This window comes from Amblyomma maculatum, chromosome 9, assembly GCF_055883805.1.
Source record: "Amblyomma maculatum isolate TAMU_Amacu chromosome 9, ASM5588380v1, whole genome shotgun sequence".
Taxonomy (NCBI): Eukaryota; Metazoa; Arthropoda; class Arachnida; order Ixodida; family Ixodidae; genus Amblyomma; species Amblyomma maculatum.
The window spans coordinates 63335974-63356111 of NC_139352.1; the positions used below are offsets into that span (position 1 = coordinate 63335974).

The following is a 20138-nucleotide window of genomic DNA, read 5'->3' on the forward strand; positions in this document are numbered from 1 at the left end:
GAGAATACCATGCCTCTAAAGGAAGTGCGCTAGAGAACACGATACTCCATTTTAACTCCCTCAAAGAGTTATTCGTGTTTACACTGTACAAACTCATCGACAAGGCAAGGAATGCAATCACTGCGAAAGCTCAGCTTACGGTGCGAGCCGCGGCAGCGTTAAATGTACAGCACAGATTAGTGCAGTCGTCAAGGGCGCCAACAGCGTGTTACTACTGGCCGCGAGCACCATGGTATCTCTTGCAGCTTGCTTACATCATTTCAGCCCTGTATCGTTAAAAATGAAAACTCGGTTAGGAGGCAAGTTATCTCGAGAAATCCGTGAAGTGTCGTAAAGCCGGGGCTCGGGTTGCCTTATGTGCTCAATAAGGCGTCGAAGCGCACTTAGTCGTGCTTATCTCGACGTGTGGGGGGTCGCTCCCTCCATCCTCCTGCGTAATAGCAAACCAGGAATTGCGCGGTAACCTGCCTGCCTTTTTAATTATTCTTAACACTGTCTCCCTCTGGCTTTAGTCAACGGCCAAAGATAGCGTCAAGGGAGCATGTATATAGTTTTATGGTAGCTTCGACATGAGTGTTAATGCGCAACCAACCAACTCCCTTTGGAGTACCGGAAACATTTTGCCTCCGACCCACATCATTTCCTCCTGCCATCAACCTAACATTGTAAAAGTACGGTTGACTTTCGGAGCACTCTCGCAGTAAGAGAATTAGAGAAACCGGATTTGACAGAAAAATAATTCATTTGCACACAAACAGGAGCATTTCTTGTGAATTTATTTATTTTATTTATTTAAGAACTTACTGCCAGCCTAAGTGTCAGGCTTTAGGCAGGAGCAGGCATACAATGCTTTGCAAAACATACAATTTACACAATGCATACATAGCGTCAATACACGGAGCCGTAACTACTCATCATAAGTACAAGTCAACGTTAGACCAGCAAGCGACGCCACGATGTGAAAACAATACAACAAATGTGTCAATATATTGAGGACAGCGCGTGACAGAATGAAGATACACTTGTGCATTGGACAACATCAGCAGGTAAGGTATTCCACTGGCGAGTCGTTCTAGGAAAGAATGATTCTTTAAAAATGTTGGTTTTAGAGGAGTATTCTTTAACTTTTTTAGGGTGATAGGAACGTGTTGTGCGTGGGTTAGCGGTTTCAATATAAAGCGTTTTATCAATTCCTAATTCGTCATGATAAAGCAAGTAAAAAAGCTTCATTCTTTCCCGGTAACGTCTTGATGCTAAGCTTTCCAGGTTGGCATCTAGTAAGAGTTGGCGCACGCTTGTGAAACTTGTAGTTGGTGAATTACCGCACACGCGTATTATGCCAAACTTCTTGCAAAGATAGCGATGAAATCAGATTTATTTTCCAATGCTGGCGTTCCACGAACTTTTGACTGCGGAGGTACATGAAAGCTGCACAAACATGAAAGATTTAGCATTTCTGACTTGTGCGCGCTGTTGAAAGATGTCGACTCTACCAAGTCCTTATAAGCGTCCGTGAGTCTCATTTGTGCTTAGCTAAGATATACAGCAGTGACTAATAATGTAGTGGCTCTCCATTCTTTAAAATTACGAGCCCTAATGGAATCATCGCCGATGCGCTTGGCTTCGAGATATGTTACCGAAATAGGAAATACCGCTGCATTATAACTCACTCAACTATTATAGAAAAAGACAGTGTTCACGCAGGCTACAAATAAGAGCGCCGACTAATATTCACAACCTACCAGTGGTTGGACGAAACACAACATGCAAGAAAAGTTCAATTGGTTTCCGCCGATTATACATACCTTCTTTCTCCAGGATTCGATGGCACGGAACGACTCCCTGTCCGTCGTGGAGAAGGCCAGCACGCAGCCCTGGGCGCCCCGGTAGTAGGCCTTGGTGATGGCGTCGAACTCCTCCTGGCCCGCCGTGTCCCACAGCATGAGGCGCACGTCCTCTCCCCGGAGGCTCAGCTGGCGCTCGAGAAAGTCCACGCCTATTGTTTTCTTGTACTCGGCTGTGAATACGCCCTTGCAGTAGCGCTGGATCAGGCTGGACTTGCCGACGGCACCGTTTCCCACCACCACAACCTTCAGGGCTACCTCGAAGTCGTCCTCACGCATGTTGGACGCTTTCCAGGAGGTCCAGCTGATCACACTTGGCGCCTAAGCACGCCTACTACAAATGCGTGAGCCCAAACACTGGCACACAAACACACGCACGTTGCCCAAACTCCAGCCGTGTCGTGACTGAGATCGCAACCACAGCAAGTCTCGTTCACCGCAAAGGCCCAAAATCACTGGCCCTAAAGCGCCTCCACAGCAATCCCGCCCAGAAGCGCAGTCGTCGAAAAGCCTATCTCCAAGGTAAGCTAGAGCATGATACCATCACTAGAAACCAGCGTATACGTCGAGGAAGAGCACACATAAAACTAATAAACTAGCACTCGAGTGATCCACAGTCTTGTGGCTGTTTTCTGGGAAGCAGGATAACCAGAAGCGGCCCAATTAGTTGAAGCACAGCTGGAGTTGGAACGTGCAGGTCACCTCGAGACCACACTCTGACGTCGGCTATCCACTGTCTTAACAGATGTCACTGCACGTCTTGCAAGTGACACAACGAATAGCCTTTGAGAGCTTCCTGAGTCTTATGCCAGGCGCATCAAGACGACCAGCGCGCCACCGAACGAAGGCGTAGGTTGTTCAGGCACTTTCCACGGGTGCGCTGCCCCGCTGTGCTGCGCACAGCACAGCAACCGATGATCCTAAAGTAGGCTGCACAGCGGTGGGATCATGGCCAGGAAGTTTTTCGGCTGTTGCGGTCCCGGGGCTGTGAATTGGGCCACCCTCGCAGCATGGCGCACCCAGCCGGCCTCCCTGCCGGATTCAAAACACGAGCTGCGTAAGTGGCAATCTGAAGGCCGCGATAGGAAAGGGAATACCCGTAGAATAAAGACAGATATGGACGCGCAGGTGGTAAACTGTAATGGCGGAAGAGTACCACAAACGCAAGGTAGTCGTAATTCCCCTATTTCGATGAGCCTGCGATGGATGGGACAGGAAGTGTCCCATCCATCGTAAGTGTCGCAAGTAATGACGCTAGGATCTGGTGCGACGAAGAGATTTCAACTTCCCCCTTCTGTCAGAGCACATTTTTTTTTTACTTTCAAACAAGAGAAGCAGCTCAGCATGTCCTTCTTAGCACGAAGCGGACTTATGGGAAACATTCCTGCAAACAAGCGCAAATACCAGCAAGTCCACGTGGCTGAAGCTATGAAAACACTTTGGCCACCACCTAGCGCACGTAAATGTGTTCCCACACGACACGGTGGGTCCCGAGCTTACGAATATGTAAAACACCGCCGTCACCACACATATTACAGCCAGTGAAAAAATAAATAAATATATGCATATAATCTATCATTCTTTGGCACGAGACAGAGTTAGATTTCACAGCTATTCGCACGCTCTCTGAATTCAACTGCGCACACTTCCAGCCCACCGTGACCCCAGTGTAAATAGCGGCCAACCACCCGTCCCAGGTCTCTTGAGGCGCAGGAAGGAAAGAAATTAACAAAGCGTGAGCGAGACAAACAAGGGCAGTGCACCCTCTGAAGAAGCACGACGCGGCAGGGGCCAGAAGCGCGCGATATGGCGGGCGCATGCACCCACCCTGGCAGCCTCGAATCGGGCCGAGCGCTTTTACCTCCAGTAACGACCCGTCCACGCACGCACACACGGAGCGCGTGCTCACACGCACTAGGCGCGTAGGTTCGTCCTTGTCACGCTGACTTTCCCCGTGGCCGCCGGTGAAGGAGAGGCCGCCCGCGCGAGCAACAGCCGTCGCTCGGCGCATAACGTGCCGTACGCGCCCGTCGTCGCTGATGAATAATTAATCGGGCTCGGCTTCCCACCCGTCCCGACGGACGGTGGGCGGCTTGAGGGCCAATGCAGCAGTCGGACGGCGCGGCGAACGGGACCCTCCTCGAACCGGCGTCGCGATACCCCCTCTCCGCCTGAGGCACCGCCGCGGGAACGAGGATAACGCAGAAGACCGGCACTCAGGTGGTTTCCCGCGGAGAAAACATCGCACGCGCCCAAAACACAGAAAAGAGCCCGGGTGGCCTTTGAGTCGTACACATGTCGTGCGTGCAGGCGCGGTAGACGTCATGAGCAGCGCACGAAGGGCGACTGAACAACGACCTCCTGTTTATGGCAGATGAAAGCATTGTGATACATTAATGTACTATGTACATGGGTGAGTGGGGAAAGGCGATTTAGGGAACCATTTGCAGCTGCGCCAGTAGTTGGTGGCGGTTCACCCCTGGCGGGTATAACAATGAAAACAGAGGAACACGATGTCGGCGCCAAAACGCTTTGTTTTCCACTTTGCGTTGGTTCTTCATTACTCTTTATGCCCATCTTGCCCCCCGCTTTCTGGCTTAAATTCTGCACAACCACAAGGCCTGCGCCGTAAAATAAGAGACATCCCGTGCAACTGCAGCCGATTGCCGCTCATTTCAACGTCAATTTGGACGCTCAGCTGTCGTTCGACTCAACGCCAGTTAGAAATACCCGTCTACCACGAGTGTTATCACAGTTTATGCGAGTAGTGGATCAAAATGGAAGGATCAACCGGCCTCAGGTATACAGCATGCACCGACATCCCAGTGCTTGCATCCTATTCCCTCCACCGGCCCCACTCTCGACAAGCATGACAATTAAGGGTCGCCTTTTGGCACACACTGCGCAGATACACGCGGGGGAACGAAACGCAAAAGCGCTCGTGTGCACGCTAAAGAACACCAGATGGTCGAAACTTCCACAGCCCTCCACCACGGTGTTCCTCTTAGCCTGAGTCGTTTTGCGATGTTCAGCAAGCCAAACCTATCGTCGTAGTCGTATACTAAACACGACACGTGCATCGTGTGTTTTGCGGCAAACGAGAAAGAAAGCTACGAAGTCTCGGTTATTAGAGAGATTTAGCTACCGTGATCCACGATCCGCCACCGTGACCCTCTACCACTCGTGGACAGGGCGTACAAGCTGATTGGTTCCAATGCGGCAGGTCTATGTGCCGACAACCAGAATGTGGCGCCATCTATCGGCATCAAAGTGATCTGGGCATGCGCAGTAGAACGCGTGGTGGCGGATCACGGTAGCGGATCGCGGATCATGGTGTGCTAAATCTCTCTAATGTCTATAGGAGGGAGAAGTGGCAAGTGCGCTGAAGGAACCGCGAAACAGTCACCGTTCTGCGTACCTGAACGACAACAGATGCCTATACGTTTGGGGAGAGAGAGAGAGAGAGAAAACTTTTAATGAGCATAATAATCAGTAAGAATTCGCAGGAGCTGGGTGGTCGGCGCCCCTAGTCCAGGGCTCCGCTGGCAGCAGCTGACTTGCGGACTAGCTGGATAATCCAGGCTTGCTGGTCCAGGTTGTCGCTGGTCAGGGCCGCCTCCCACTGCTCGTGTGTCGGGCATGGCACTAGTAACGTTAGGTCAGGTTTGTCCTGGCCTTCCCAAGAGATGTGATAGAGTGTGGGCCTTACACCGCACCAAGGGCAGTAACTCGTGTATTTTGTTGGGCTTATCTTATTTAAAATGTGAAGATTAGGGAATGTGTTTGTCTGTATTTTTCTCCAGTCTATAACGTCCGAGGAAGGAAGTTGTTTGTGTGGTGGTGAGAAAATTCTTCTTTCTAACCGTAGGTGTTCCAGCCTGTCGCCGTAGGGTCCTAGGAGAGGGGTGGGGTAGGGATGGGGATCCGCCCGGTTTGTGAGAGCTCGGGCTAGATCATTCGCTACCTCATTTCCTTCTAGGCCTTCGTGTCCAGGTGTCCATGTAATTGTGTGCGTCTGGGAGATGGAACGTAATATTTCACATGCTCTTCTGTGAGGTTTTCCGGCCAGGTAGTCCCTGCAGGATGGTTGGGAGTCCGTCACTACGTGTGATGACTTCTTTTGGTGGTCTTGTGTTTTTATGGTGACGGCTATTGCCAGTGATTCCGCTTCCGCAGGATCCTTGGCATAGATCGAAGCATGAATAATTGGCCTCTTCTTGTGGTCAACTGCAGCTATTGTGAACTTGCCAGGCTCGCCGTAGGCCCCTATGTCCACGTAGACAACTTCCGCGTCTTTAGACAATTGTTTTTCCAATGATTTGACTCTGGCTTTCCTTCGACCCTTCTGTAACTCACGGTGCATGTGCTTGGGTATCGGGTTCACATAGAGGTTGTTTCTTGTGGATGTCGAAATTTGTGATTTGATCTCAGAAGTTCTTAGTGCCTGCCGTAGCCCTAGTTTTGGCAGGATTTCCCTACCCGCCTGCGTTGTTGTTAGGCGTTATTTCTGACTCTCTAGAACCGCCTCCTTGAGCTCCTCGAAGTTGTTGTGCACTCCGAGTGCCCAAAGACGTTCCGTTGATGTTGTTGGCGGGAGGTTTAGGGCCGTTTTATAGGCTCCTCTTATGATAGTGTCAATGGCCCTTTTATCAGTGATTCTAATTTCGTGATATGGAAGCCCGTAAGTAATCCTGCTAACGACTAGGGCTTGTACAAGGCGGAGGGTGTCCTCCTCCCTCATCCCTTTCCGGTGCCAGGTCACCCTTCTAATCATTCTGGAAATTTGGTTGACTGTGGTTTTGAGTGTTTTGATTGTATAATCCACTCTCAAATTGCTTTGCAACCACAGCCCCAAAACTCTGATCTTGTCCTTCTCTTGAATTGTCTGGTCTCCTAGAGGGAGCTGAATTTCTCCTGGGGACTTGTAATTTCTTCTGTGTAGCCTGATAAGTTCGATTTTTCTGGGGAGCATTGAAGACCGCTCTCCCCGGCAAATGCCTCGACTAGGTCTATAGCGGCTTGCAGAGCTTCTTCTTTTTCGCCAAGGATCCCTGAATAGCCCAGATGGTGATGTCGTCCGCGTATAAAGTGAAGCCAATATCATTGCGGGTCAACAGTTTTTTTGCTAAATTTATCATTGCTATGTTAAATAGCATTGGAGAGATTATAGAACCTGCGGTGTACCTTTGTTCGGCATGGGTATTTTTGGTGATCGGATCTCTCCAATTCCTATGGTGGTTGTGCAATCTGAGAGGAAAGCCTTCACGTATTTGAAGATTTTCTCCCCGCAGTTGATATTGTTTAATTCGTGCAATATGGTTTGGCGGCCAATGTTGGTGGGGAAAACAAGCATGAAGGACACTGCTCGTAGTGCCTGCACTCCCCTACCGCGTTTATGAACGTATGTGGGTCGCGGCAAATAATAATAATCATATCTCTTTCATTTGCACGTTCTTCCAGGCTCAGCACCGCAACTGATTCCGATGTTCTGTCTGCCACTCACGTCAGAAGGCCTGGGGAAAGCAAATAAACACACGGCAGCTAATGCAGGCGCGAGCATGCAATCTCACCAGGGGCGTGTTTCGGTGCGTCCCCATAATATGCATCCGCAAATCGCTAGGTCTTTCGTCTCCATGCCGCTGTGATCCCTCGTTTCACGCACTGCGCTTACGGCTCCTCTCGTACTCGACGCGCCGCCTTTCGCCACACCTGCGGAACTAATCGCAAATCTCGGGCTTCTTGCCAGAGCTCAAGCAGCGCCCAGGGACGCGTCGGACACCACCTGGCGCGGTTATACTTTGCCGAATGCTCCTCTGCTGCAGTTCAGCGATTCGGAAAGAGGGGTAACTCTGATACTCTTCGTCACCACATTCATACGGTCAACTGCCACGCTGGTACAGAGGCTACGTCGCTCGGCTGCTGAGTCGGGGGTCACGGGGTCGAAATCCTGGCCGCAGAGACCCTACATCGATGTTGATGAGATGCAATGTCGGAGTGTGCTGTGCGATGTAAGCGCACAGCACACTCCGCAACCCCCCTTACTACTCTTATTTCTCTACTCTCTCTACCCCTTCATTAAGGCGCGGTTGATGCGTCCGCCTAGATGTGAGACAGTTACCGTCTTTTCCTTCCTCAAAACTAGTTTAATTTCGACCACCATGGGGATCTATAGCGTGTTGTGCGATATCGGTGTACGTAAGATCCTCAGGTGGTCGAAATTACTCAGGAGCACTATCACTACGGCACCACTTGTCTCTATTTCCGCGTTTAATCCCAACTTCCTCCCTTCCCTTAAGGCGCGGGTCAGGCGTCCACAAGGTGCGACAGATACTGCGTCTTTCGTTTTCTGTAAACTAATTTATTTCTTTAAGAATCAAATTCGCACGGATACCAAGAAACACGTAACCCCAAGACTGTAAATGTAATAAGAAAAAAGTAGCAGGTCACATTCAAGACAGTTAAAAGAGTGCCAGAAATCTTATTCACAGTGACAAGAATACAAAGATAAACATGTGATGACCGCGGTGGCATATAATGAACTTAAAAATTCATTGAAGGCACCCCTCTTAAGTGCGGTACGACGAAAGGGACTCTTTGCACTCCTTTGCCGCCTTTTCAGTAATTTGCTTCTTTTTTTTCTTGCTTTTTCCTCTTTTGCCTCTTTTACTACGCCTTTCCTTTTTTCCTCTTGACTGAGTGTTTTCGAAGGTGCAACGCACTGACGAAGCGTGACAGCAAAGCTTTCCTATGTTTCTGGACGTTGTTTGCACAATTTTGACGTCCGTGGCAGTTTTGATGTCTGCACACTTTATCAATGTACTTGGCCATTTTGACGACGAATCGACTCTTTTGGCTCTAATTAATCACCTAATTACTCCATATCAACGAAATTTTACACACAGATACGTTTTTCCACCGCCTACCGCATACAACCATACATTTACTCATCAATCAATACATTTCTCGATAATGACGGTGTGACACCCTCCGCGGACGCACAAGTCCTGTCCACACTTATGAGACTATGAAGACTTTGGCCTTAAAATATCAGAAGAACAGAAACAAGTAAATGAGTTAAAGCGGAAGAAGCCGACGAGAGAACAGTAGCGATAGCCATAGAAGGTTCAAGTACCGAGATTGTGATCACAGACTGGCAAGACGTGTACAGAAAGTGCATCAAAGGGAGAGCTGTCAACAAGGCGGCAACAACCATGACGAAAATTTTCAAGACGATAGAAAAAGACTCTAATATTATGTACACATCCTCAAGAGGCCCTCCGAACGCAAACTACCAATACGTAACCACACATTAGCCTTCATAAGAGGTATACATTATTTGTTGTACTCAGCTAAATGCCTATTTTGTGCGGAGTATGCCTCGCAAAAACGGCGGAATTCGCGAACCAGCGCACGACACCTGCTCGTTGGCGTGTTCATTCATTTGTCAGCGTCGGCGCTCGGCATGCCAGATGATTTTCACGGCGCTACTACTTCCATTTCGGAAAATAGGTAAACGCCAATAGTTTACGCTCTCTAAACTTAGCTCAAGCTGTCGTGATGGTGATACCTCTATTTCAGTAATGGGAAAGAACTATATCAAAGTTTGAGAATGTGTGCCAGCCTGGGCTTCGACGGTGATCGCAAGGGGGGCGATAGACACGTGGTGACACGTGATGGTCGCAAGGCCAGTCACGTAACCACGAATCCGTCTCTGTCGCATGACCAGTTACCGGATACTGATGGTTTACGTCGTCCACCCTCGGTATTCGCCCCGGAACAGTCCTTGTAAGAGCACTGCTGTAAGAGCATGTCCGGAGCATTCGCTGTAAAACTGTGGACGCGGCGGCTTCACGCCCAATTTCCTTCCTCGCCCTTGCTGCTGCTTCCGTCCGTAAGGTCACACCCCAACGAAATGAAAACGACACAGAGAGGGCTACAAAACCTGGTCCCTGCTAGGCGTTGCCTTTCAGTGGTACGAAAACCCCGAGAGCTCCCAGCGTATGACTGCCGCAGTAAGACACAGCTTAACTCGGCGAACGTTGCTCGCGCAGCTAGCTGCATGGAACAACCTGGAGACAATTCACACTAGCACATGCACTAGACGGATGTGTTGTGTAGGGTCGGCACGTACAAGCCAAAGTTTTAGCCTGAACTAAGCAGAGCGACAGGATACGGCGGTCCGCATGTAAGTACCACGTGACAACACCGATTAAGGCTTCATGCGCGAGCGCCTCTGGATGCGCGCCGAAGTGTGAACAGCGAAAGAGTCGTGCGAGATACGCCACCATCCTTTTTAGCTCCGTGCCTGCCCCCTCGTTCATTTTCTGAACATTCAAAACACAATGCCCAGAGCGTGCGCGCCTTGCCAAGCGGCCGGCAGCCGTTATACCATCGCGCAACGTCTCCTGCCAAGGAAACGCTTAATTGCGCCCACTTCAAACGAACGCACGTAGCGCTGCTCTCACGGCATTGGACTTCTTTTGTAATAAGCACCTTCTGCTCGAAGTGAAAGCTGCGCTTTTCCGTCGCGTCCCGCGTAAAGAACCTGGCAGTGGCCGGCACTCGCGCTTCGATATAGGAGGAATGCAAAGGCGTCCGGGTAACGTGCGATGTCAGCGCAGGTTAAAGGTCACCACCATACAGGTGGTGGGAATTATTCCGAAGCCCTCCCCTATGGCACCTCTCTTTCCGCTCCCACCTTCCTACCTTCCATTACGGCACGGTTTATTAAATGAGAAGTATGGCTCACTTAGTGGCCTGGTTAGAGCAATATGATTTGAGTGACGACCTAAATAATGAAGATTCTGTCTACTCCCCTCTACCCCCATCCATAGCCATGAGCCTTCCCATTCAATAAAGGACATTCAATCAATCAAACCATTAATAAGCACCCCGCCGCAGTGGTGCAGTAGTTACGACGACCGGTGCTGTTTCCAAGGGGGATCAAATCCCGACCTCGGCGGCTGCGTTTCGATGGATGCGAAAAGCAAGGCGCCTGTGTGCTGTGCGATGTCAGTGCACGTTAAAGATCCCCTTACTCCGTAGTGCTCAACTGCGGCTCCTCTTTCTCTGTTTCCACTTTTCGCTTCCTCCCTTCCCTTTACGGTGCAGTTCAGGTGTCCGCAGACACAAGTGTGACAGATACTCCGCCTTTCCCTTCCTCTGAAACAATTACTGTTACTAAAATTGACAACTATTTAATTAGGAAAAGAGATTATATACTACAGCCTTGACGTATAAGTCGGTAAGGTCGACTACATGCATAGGAAGGCGGTTTCAACCAGCTGCCACCGTGAATAAAATCACTGTTTAGTGTGACATCCTGAAAGAACTTTTGTAGAATGGTTTGGTTTGGTTTGCGGGGTTTAACGTCCCAAAGCAACTCAGGCTATGAGAGACGCCGTAGTGGAGGACGTCGGAAATTTCGACCACCTGGGGTTCTTTAACGTGCACTGACATCGCACAGCACATGGGCGCCTTGCCTTTCGCCTCCATCGAAAAGCTGCCGCCGAGGTCGGGATTCGATCCCGCATCCTAGGGAGCAGTAGTCGAGCGCCGTAACCACTGCACCACCCCGGCGGGGTGTGAGTGATGAGGCCCCAAATATGTTTAGGGGTAGCTAGTAGCCAGCTCTTAAGGGGTAGGTTGTAGATCTTATTAAACAACCATAGGCCAAATAATGTGCGGTGGAAAAGCAAAGGCGATGGTAACGCATTTTATGGCGGTAACACAGACGGTGATAATTTGAATGTATAAAACACGACGCCTGGTTTTGAACATAGTTTGAACATGGTTTGAACAGTTCAGATGATAGTGATTCAAGAACAGGGTCCCAGAAAGAAGCTGAATATTTCAATTTAGGTCTTTCGCACTAATAATTTCGACTACCTGGTTATTAACGTACACTGACATCGCATAGCACACGGATGTCTTTCCATTTGAGCCCCGCCGCGGTGGCGCTGTGGTTAAAATGCCCGACTATTGTGCCGGCGTATTCTGGTTCGATCCCGACCGTTGGCGGTTGCGTATCGATGAAAGCGAAACGGAGTGGCGTCGTATGCTGTGCGATGCCCGTCCACGTTAAGTGATCAAAATTTCCAAAGCCCTTCACTACGGCCTCTCATTTAGCCTGAGTCGCTACAAACCAAGCCAAGCCTGTCCGTTTGCCTACATCTGTCACACATCTCGGTGGACACCTGAACTGAATCTTGACTGTTGAATTCATTACTAACGATACTAACCGCACGTCGGAGTACCTGGGTAAAAGTATTCATCTTTCCTGTAGTCCAGCTAAACTACTATTTTTCAACCTACTTTTTTACCCTGCTTATGAAGTAATGAAGAGAACTTTAAAGCCGGACTTTGATGTCAGTGCACGTTAAAAAACCCCAGGTGGTCGAAATTTCCGGAGCCCTCCACTACGCCGTCTCTCATAGCCTGAGTCGCTTTGAGACGTTAAAACCCCACAAACCAAACCGAACCAAAGACGTACTTCGTCGTCTCTCCGCTTTTACTACCCATGCCACCGTATGCACGTGGTGCCATTTAAAGACTATCTAGTTTTACAAGACCGTTAGTCATCTTTAATTTTGCGAGTCATCCTTAGCCATATCTAATTTTGCATCATCCTTGATCATCTCGACATTCCCGAGTCATTCGTAGCCATTATGTCATGATAAAATGTCTTAAGTCATCTTTGGCATACTTATTTACTATTGGTAATATGTTCTTACTTTATACTTTTATCTCCTCTGTTCACCTTTCACATTACGGACCCCGAGGCTCCAGAAAGACGCCGACGGACAGTTTTCGCCTTCATGGCAATACTAAACGGGGCCCACTCCGACGCTCATGCAACCCGATAATTCTATATATGCGTGACATAGCGCTCAACGCCTCGATGCCGTATTTTAAGGCGAAAGCATTTATAAGCTCTGGACGTGCGCAGAAAGTACCCGTCCACAGAAGGTGTCGCACCCACCCTGTCGAACTATGACATGATTTATGAGTAAAATGAGGGTTGTATGAGGTAGATGGTGAAAAAATGTTTATATGTGCAAAATTCCGTCGATGTGGACGTTAATTAATGTAACGTAATTAGAGGAAAAAACGCCGACCAGACGTCGAAATAGCCATGGACGTCGACATAGCGTTCAGACGTGAAAACAGTCATGAACGTCGAAATTGCAAAATACATCAAAAGTGTGAAAAACACGTACACAAACGTTGCAAAGCTTTAATGTCAGGCCTTGTCATTGTGTTACAAGAAAAAGCAGAAAAAGAGAAAAAAAAAAGAGTAAGAAAGCCAAAAAGAGAAAAAAGCAAATGAGTGAAAGAGAAACAAATGAGTGCAAGGAGTCATAGAAAAGACTTTCGCCTTACCGCACTTAAGAAAGATCTAAATGCCTCCAACGAATTCTTAGTCGCTAGTGAAAGGCTACGTTCGTCCTTTCTCTGCACTCATCTTCAGTCGCCGATATGAAGGTGCACCACAAAATCAGACGAGGTGCAGCGACTGTTGCTTTAATGAACGCATCCGCCCACAGGGAAGAACGCGAAACAAGCGATGCGATGTGCTTACGTGGCAGCCACTATTACATGTCGATGGCCTCACAACTTCGAGGTATTTGCAAAAAAAAGCGCGTACCCCCACATATACAAAACGTTCGTATACTGCGTATGTTTTCATGCTTACCAGCACGCTAGCATACTCAGACACTCATTCCGGTGGAGCTTCAGCGGCCGGTTTGGTTTGAGCTGCGAATCAGACATGGTCTGTCCGGTATATTAGCTCCATACCGGGCTGGTCTGTTCGGTACGAGCTCCGTACCGGACTGGTCTGTCTGGTTCGAGCGTTATACAGGTCCGGTGTAAACCCGTTTGCACCTTATACGGGACAGGTCACACCGGTATCAAAATTTATAGCGACCATACAGATCCGGTAAGAACCGGTTTGGCGCAATACGGGATCATTCAATAAAGCTATGCTGGAACTCTCTATACAAAGGATGGCCCGGGTATGATGCATCAATGTTTAAAAACGCGAAGCGATAGTTATTGTTAAGTTTTGTCTAAAATACTGGCTATAGTATCTTCACTCTGCTTGCTTCAACAATTAGTCGACATTAACTAACTTCTAAAATATGGCTTCAAAAGTTTAGATGTGAATTGTAAAGTTGTCGAGCACCACGAACGTGGTTTAGCTGACCCAGCTACTTACGAGGACGTAGCCTAATAACGTAGCTCTTTTTATTTCGCAAAAATTAAACCCACGAAGATTTTTAAAAATCATGTAAAAGCGCGCCCCATGCACCCGAATCCGCTGCGATTACAACTTACAAGTTACAACGCAGTCCTCCGCAATTTGGTAAAGCGCTACTTTAGCCGACCCATTCAGGGCTACTCGCAACAGAGCTCCACTTTGCTGCTGTTTGTGAGATGAGCATCAACGGCTGCAACCGCTGACGGTTATCCCGTAGCCAGCACCTGGACCATTTTCTAATCGGAACACATTTGCGGCACTGTTTCCAATTTATACCCGAGCGCGTAAACCGATATTGAAAAAAAAAAAACTGTTAATATTCAAAAATTCCAAGGGAAGGAAAGCGCAGCAGGGGGCGGCAGAAAGTTAGGTGGGCGGATGAGGTTAAGAAGTTCGCAGGGGTCAAGTGGATGCAGCTACCACAGAACCGGGTTAATTGGAGGAATATGGGAGAGGCCTTCGCCTTGCAGTGGGTATAGCCAGGCTGATGATAATGATTGAAAAACTGTTCAAGTACACGAAACGAAAAAATATTAGGCGTCACCTTTGAGAACTACTAAGTCACTTGGTTTCGGCTCGAAAGAAGGCTTGGCTTTTCTTTTTCGCATTTTTTTTTAAATCTTGGCCCACCTAATCTCGGACAATTGTAGTGCCAACGCCGGAGCAAAGTCTGCGGGACTATCGCTGAAAAAGAAAAGAAAATGTGTCACTCGCAGCGACAGTCGCCGCCAGCTTCGTAGTTAGACGAAGCAGGAGCATTGTTCGACGACAGCGAAACGGGGAAGACAGCAGTTTCTCATCTGCGTGGATCTCGCGAAGCGGCGTAATAGTCGAGGCTCATTACAAACGCTCTCTTCCGCCGCCCCCTAATGGAGGGCCGCCGTACGAGGTCGTGACGCGCAGACAGCGAAATAACGGCTGGTCCGCCGAGGCAACTCGTTTTGCAAAGTGGCAGAGTCGTTGCGAAGAAAAAAAAAAAACAGGAGAGAAAATGAAACGCGTGAAAGTAGAGGAACGGGTTACGTAAATGCAACGACGGCGCGCTGGACGACAGCCAGGCGACCGCAGTCAAGCCGAGACTATAGCGAGTTGAAATTCATGTAGGCATAAGGTGCTAAAACGCAGTACTGGCAAACATTGGTACATGGTAGTTCGTGCATGATAGTGCAAATAATTCGTGCTCGAAAATAGACATACAATAGTATAGTTCGCTGTTTAAAACAAATAGTATCGTAGCTGCGAGCCCCAAGGCGTTAAAAGCTTTAAAGTGCCCGTATCGGCCATCATGGTACCGAGAGAATGACGTTGTCCAAACGGATATTTGACGTCAGTTTGTTATACGCCTGTATTATTACTGTTACTGCGCTCGTGGAGTGACGGCTCTATGACGGGGCGTAAGCTTAATGGCTGCCACTAAGATTAGGAAGCACGTGATGTGGATATAGGGTGTCCACAACACCACCTCGGCGATTAGTCTAGGTGGCGTTGTTGACACCCTATACGACACCTAGACGATTAGTCCAGGACACTTAGACGGTTAGTCTAGGTGACTTTGGTGCACGAGGGTGCTACTGCCCCCATCGTTATATGGTCGATGCATTAACTGATGTGTTGACCTTCGCACGCGGCACACGATGATACGAAGACTGAGGGACGCGTGTACGAGCAAACTAATTTCGCTAGGATACAAATACGTCTATAGACAAACCGAGCGGATGCACTAGTATGGCGGCGCGAAAAATTCTGGCGGAAGCCGCTACAGGGAGTTCATCAAGCTACGTGCCACCATATTTTAGCCGCAGATGTGCTATACGCTTTGGTGCATCCATCTTTGATACTCACAACGTGCTATAGAAATTTGGAGTTTCCTCTATACACCTTCGGATTTGATTTCCTTGTTTTCTTTACACAATTCAAAACATTTGATAGCTGCAGCAATTTCAGGTGACTGTCCTAAAGCACAACATGCATCTGTGTCATTATTAGGGCAAAACCTTGCGTTGTTTTTTCTTCTCTTCCGTCTACCCTTACTAAAAGTAAAGACAAGAGGCCACAGAATGTGTCGTTCATAAAACATCGGCGTAGGTATAGACATACGACAGGAATGATCCTCGAACAACGATGGCTGTTTCGGGACCATACTTGAGTTGTTTAGACCTTCAATCGAGAAGAAAGCTATTCTCGATACGCCACGTCGGAAATTTGAAGGTGCACTGTGTACATCTCTATGCAACTATTGTTCAGAATACTCGGACCCGCTTGTGATGGAACTATATGCAATCAAAACAGATTTCACAACAGAAGCCCACATCTATACAGACTCCTTAGCCGCCGTAAAACAACTGAAGAAAGTGACAAATACGCTATGTGTAACCCAGGAAATCCACGCACTCAATAAAAAAACAAAACAAAGGTACGCATCCAGATACACTGGACACAAGACGATGCTCAAAACGCTGAGCAGAAAAAAGTTGACCACCTCACATACGAAGTTCCAAACACTAATGCACCCCCCACGAGACTCCCTTTTTCATACCCACTCCGCTATTCCCATCTTAGCATCCTCTTTAAGGAAAAGTACACGTGCTCTCATTCCCCTCATGTACTTTTCCCCTCCCTGATAGCTTAACGAGATTGCAGGAGGTTTCCCTTAGAAGTATGAGAGCTGGGGCGGCCCTTACCCCGTCGGTAACATGCCGATGGGAATCTGAAGACCTCGGATCCACCACATGCCCGAAGTGTTCCACACCAGTTGCAGAAGTGGATGTTCGCCACCTGCTGTGGACTTGTGCAGGGACAAGGGCATCAAGGACACAGATTATGCGAGAAGTGGGACTAACCATAACAAGGGATGAGGACTTCTCTAAATGGCTCACCGAGAACGATAAGAGCAGGAGCCTTCCCCGGTTCCTTACGGACAATAATTTACACAGGTTTTTATAATATGCCCTAAGGCAAGCTTGCGTAATAAATAATGAACTATTGTTCTAAGCTGAAATCCCTTATGTGCCCCTTTCTGATTATGCTGACGTTTGCAGTGAAAATTTTGTATATTAAAAATACCCTGCCATTCGGTCCCTGCACGTGACATCGAAATGGAACTTGCTTCGTGATCTCCGTCTAAGGCTGATGGCGACACGACCTGCACTTTATTTCTTTTTTTTTGTTTTTTTTTTTACAATTATCTGGTTTTTAACCATCATTATTGTTAGTCAAACTAGTGCTGTTCTAATGGCAACGCGGCAATCTCGATGCAGACCAACTCTTCAAAGTCTTATTTTTTACAGGTATCATGAATTGTTTTCTGACTGTAAAGCTTCCGCTTGTCAAGGCAGTAACCCCTTTGACCTTTGACTCCCTTACAGTGGATCGAAACCAGCGACGAGGCGATCACGACAAAGTCTCACGGTGATAGCAGTTTGGTTTTGCCGTTCCGACGCAACGCAGTGGACAACGCGAGGCGAGCAGAACGATAGATCTGAGGATTAACTGCTCAGAGGGACTTGTACAAAGCGGCAACACACAGACGAGTGCTCGTCTGTCTGACTTCCCATTCCGCTGTGTCTGTTCCCCCTGTTTCGAACTCCATTGACCGGCTTGCCCAACCTTCCAGTCCTATACTTCTGCGGATTAACACCGTCCACCTAAGTCGGCATCTCAAAATAACGGCTTGAGGGGCAAGTTGGTGCATCATCGTATTCAGATATGTGGCGCAAATGAACACAAACACAGGAGAAGATACACAGCACTGTATCTTCTTGTATCTTGTGCTGTGTATCTTCTCCTGTGTTTGTGTTTATTTGCGCCACATATTTGAATACGAAGTCGGCATCACGCCGGAATGTCAGCACAAAACATTTCCTACGCTTTTTGTCGTGACTCGATCGTTATAGAATATGAAGCATCCGAAATTCCGAGCGGGAGCTGAGACATTTAAGTAACTACTTAGAAGTCTGAAGGCGAGCACTGAATTATACTAAAGGAAACGAGACGAGGGGCTCATAGTGTCCTCCCATTGGAGCTCAACAACTTTCATGGAGGAGAAGAAAAACTTCTGTCACTCCAGAAGTATATAGGGCCAGGAGTTTCTATACATGCAAAATTAGTTGGAGGCACTTAGATTTCTTTTAAGTACGGCAAGGCGAAAGCTTTTCCGGCGACTGTTTGCCCTCATTTGCTTCTTTTTTTTTTTCGCTATTTTTTACTCTACTTTTTCTCTTGGTTGTTGTTTTTTTACTCTTTTCTAAGTGTTCTAACTCGTTTCCCTTTTTACTGCTTTTGTCCTCCTTGATTCTTCACTGTTTGCGATATTGTAATGCAATGACAAGGCCTAAAATTAAAGCTTTGCAACGTTTTTGCACGTTATTTGCACAATATTAGACACACTTTGCCCAATTTCGACATCCGTGGCTGTTTTGAAGTTTGCACACTATACCGACGTCCATGACTATTTCGGCGTCAAATTCACTTTTTGCTCTAATTCATTAACTAATTTCTCCACATCAGCGAGCTTTTGCACATAGAGACATTTTTTCATCCTCTACCTCATACAACCATCTTTTACTCATAAATCACGCCATTTTTCGACAGGGACTGCGTGACAACCTCTGCGCACACCGATGAGCCGATAAAGGCTTTCGCCTGAATATCCTACAAAAGGCCCGGTTTGGTTTGGGGTTTTGGGATTTAACGTCCCAAAGCGACTCAACGGCTAAAGGCTACTATACCTTTGACAGATGGCGCAAGCACGCGCACGGGCCAGATGAGAAAGGGGAGGGGGGGGGGGGGGGGGCGAGCTGCGGTCAACCGCAAGCGAGCCGAGCGGTGTGCGCACAAGGAAACCGGCGGTCGCACGCGACAGCGTTTGGCTTCCTCATTGTCCGTCTGTGCCCGTTACTGGGTTATGTAACGAAGGGGCGGCTCGTCACAGCTTCCGAGCCAGCGGAGGACAGCAGTGCCATCGTAAGGGCCGGGCAGCGTCGGACGGTGAAAACGTAGCAGGAACTAATTCTCGCGCATCCACACCGCCTCTCGCTGTATGCAGCCTCAGTTTCCATGAAAGGTCGACCCCAATTATGCGCGGCCCCAGTCATCCAGCTCGCGTGCTGCTCACAGCAGAGAAGGACCCAGTGTGTTTGTGTGTTGAAACTGCACCGCGATTAGCCAGGACGTCCGGTGCAGTCGCAAGAAATGGGAGGGGGGGGGGGGGGGGTCAGCACAGTCATAATACACTATCTCTCTCCTTCCGCAAAAAGAGGACAGATACCATCCAACCGACTCGAGCGGCGCGTACGCTTTGAGCGCTGCACACGCCCTGTACAATGGAGCATTTTGATGACCCATGGGAATTCAGTCGTGGCGTCCGCTTCATATCTGATGCAGCGCGGCAGTTCAGGAGAGATGGCGCAGTCAAAGCGCGGTTCTTTCACTTCCATCACAGGACACCGAGTGGTAGGAGCCCTTTCCAACACACATGGGAAGGCGGCACGACTTAACGAAAGGCGGCGTTTTCGCCATCTATATGCGCGTATATATGGCTGCAGCTCAACGTCCTTGCAATCCAGAACATGCACAATCTACGGCACAACATTCCGCCATTTTGAATAAAGGAAAAAAACAGCCAACTTGGGCGAGTCTGGCAGGCTATAGTTAGCAGGTGATATAGATGGGCGCTGATTGGTCGGCGGGTTGTGTGACCGGTCACAACACTACATGACGTGACTGAGTTGTCCAGAGCTGTCAACTCGGGCAGCTCCTTTCAGATGGAAGGGCGGGACGGGAACGCTCGTACGAATTGTTTAAATAGTTAAATATATGTCAGGTGGTCCTTCAATGAATGCGGTAGCTTAAGACTGTGTGGTAACTGATCAATTAGCATGTGCGAGATAACAGATGCACAAATTAAAGGATCAGTAAAGTCTGGCAGGCTGTAGTTGGCAGGTGATATAGATGAGCGCTGATTGGTCGGCGGGTTGTGTGACCGGTCACAACACTACATGACGTGACTGAGTTGTCCAGAGCAGTCAACTCGG

At 48.5% G+C, this 20138-nt stretch overlaps 1 protein-coding gene across 4 annotated transcripts in view; it reads right to left on the reverse strand.

The window, feature by feature from the left end:
- Rab23 (RAS oncogene family member Rab23) overlaps positions 1-20138 on the reverse strand; it is a 58363-nt gene that overhangs the window by 15219 nt on the left and 23006 nt on the right. For 3 of the 4 annotated variants that reach the window (XM_084578891.1, XM_084578892.1, XM_084578889.1), the window contains exon 2: positions 1806-2876. In XM_084578891.1, the coding sequence (XP_084435017.1) occupies positions 1806-2123 (318 nt within the window). In that variant the 5' untranslated portion in view covers positions 2124-2876. Of the gene's footprint in view, positions 1-1805; positions 2956-20138 lie in introns of those variants that run through there. The other variant, XM_084578890.1, reaches the window with a different exon arrangement.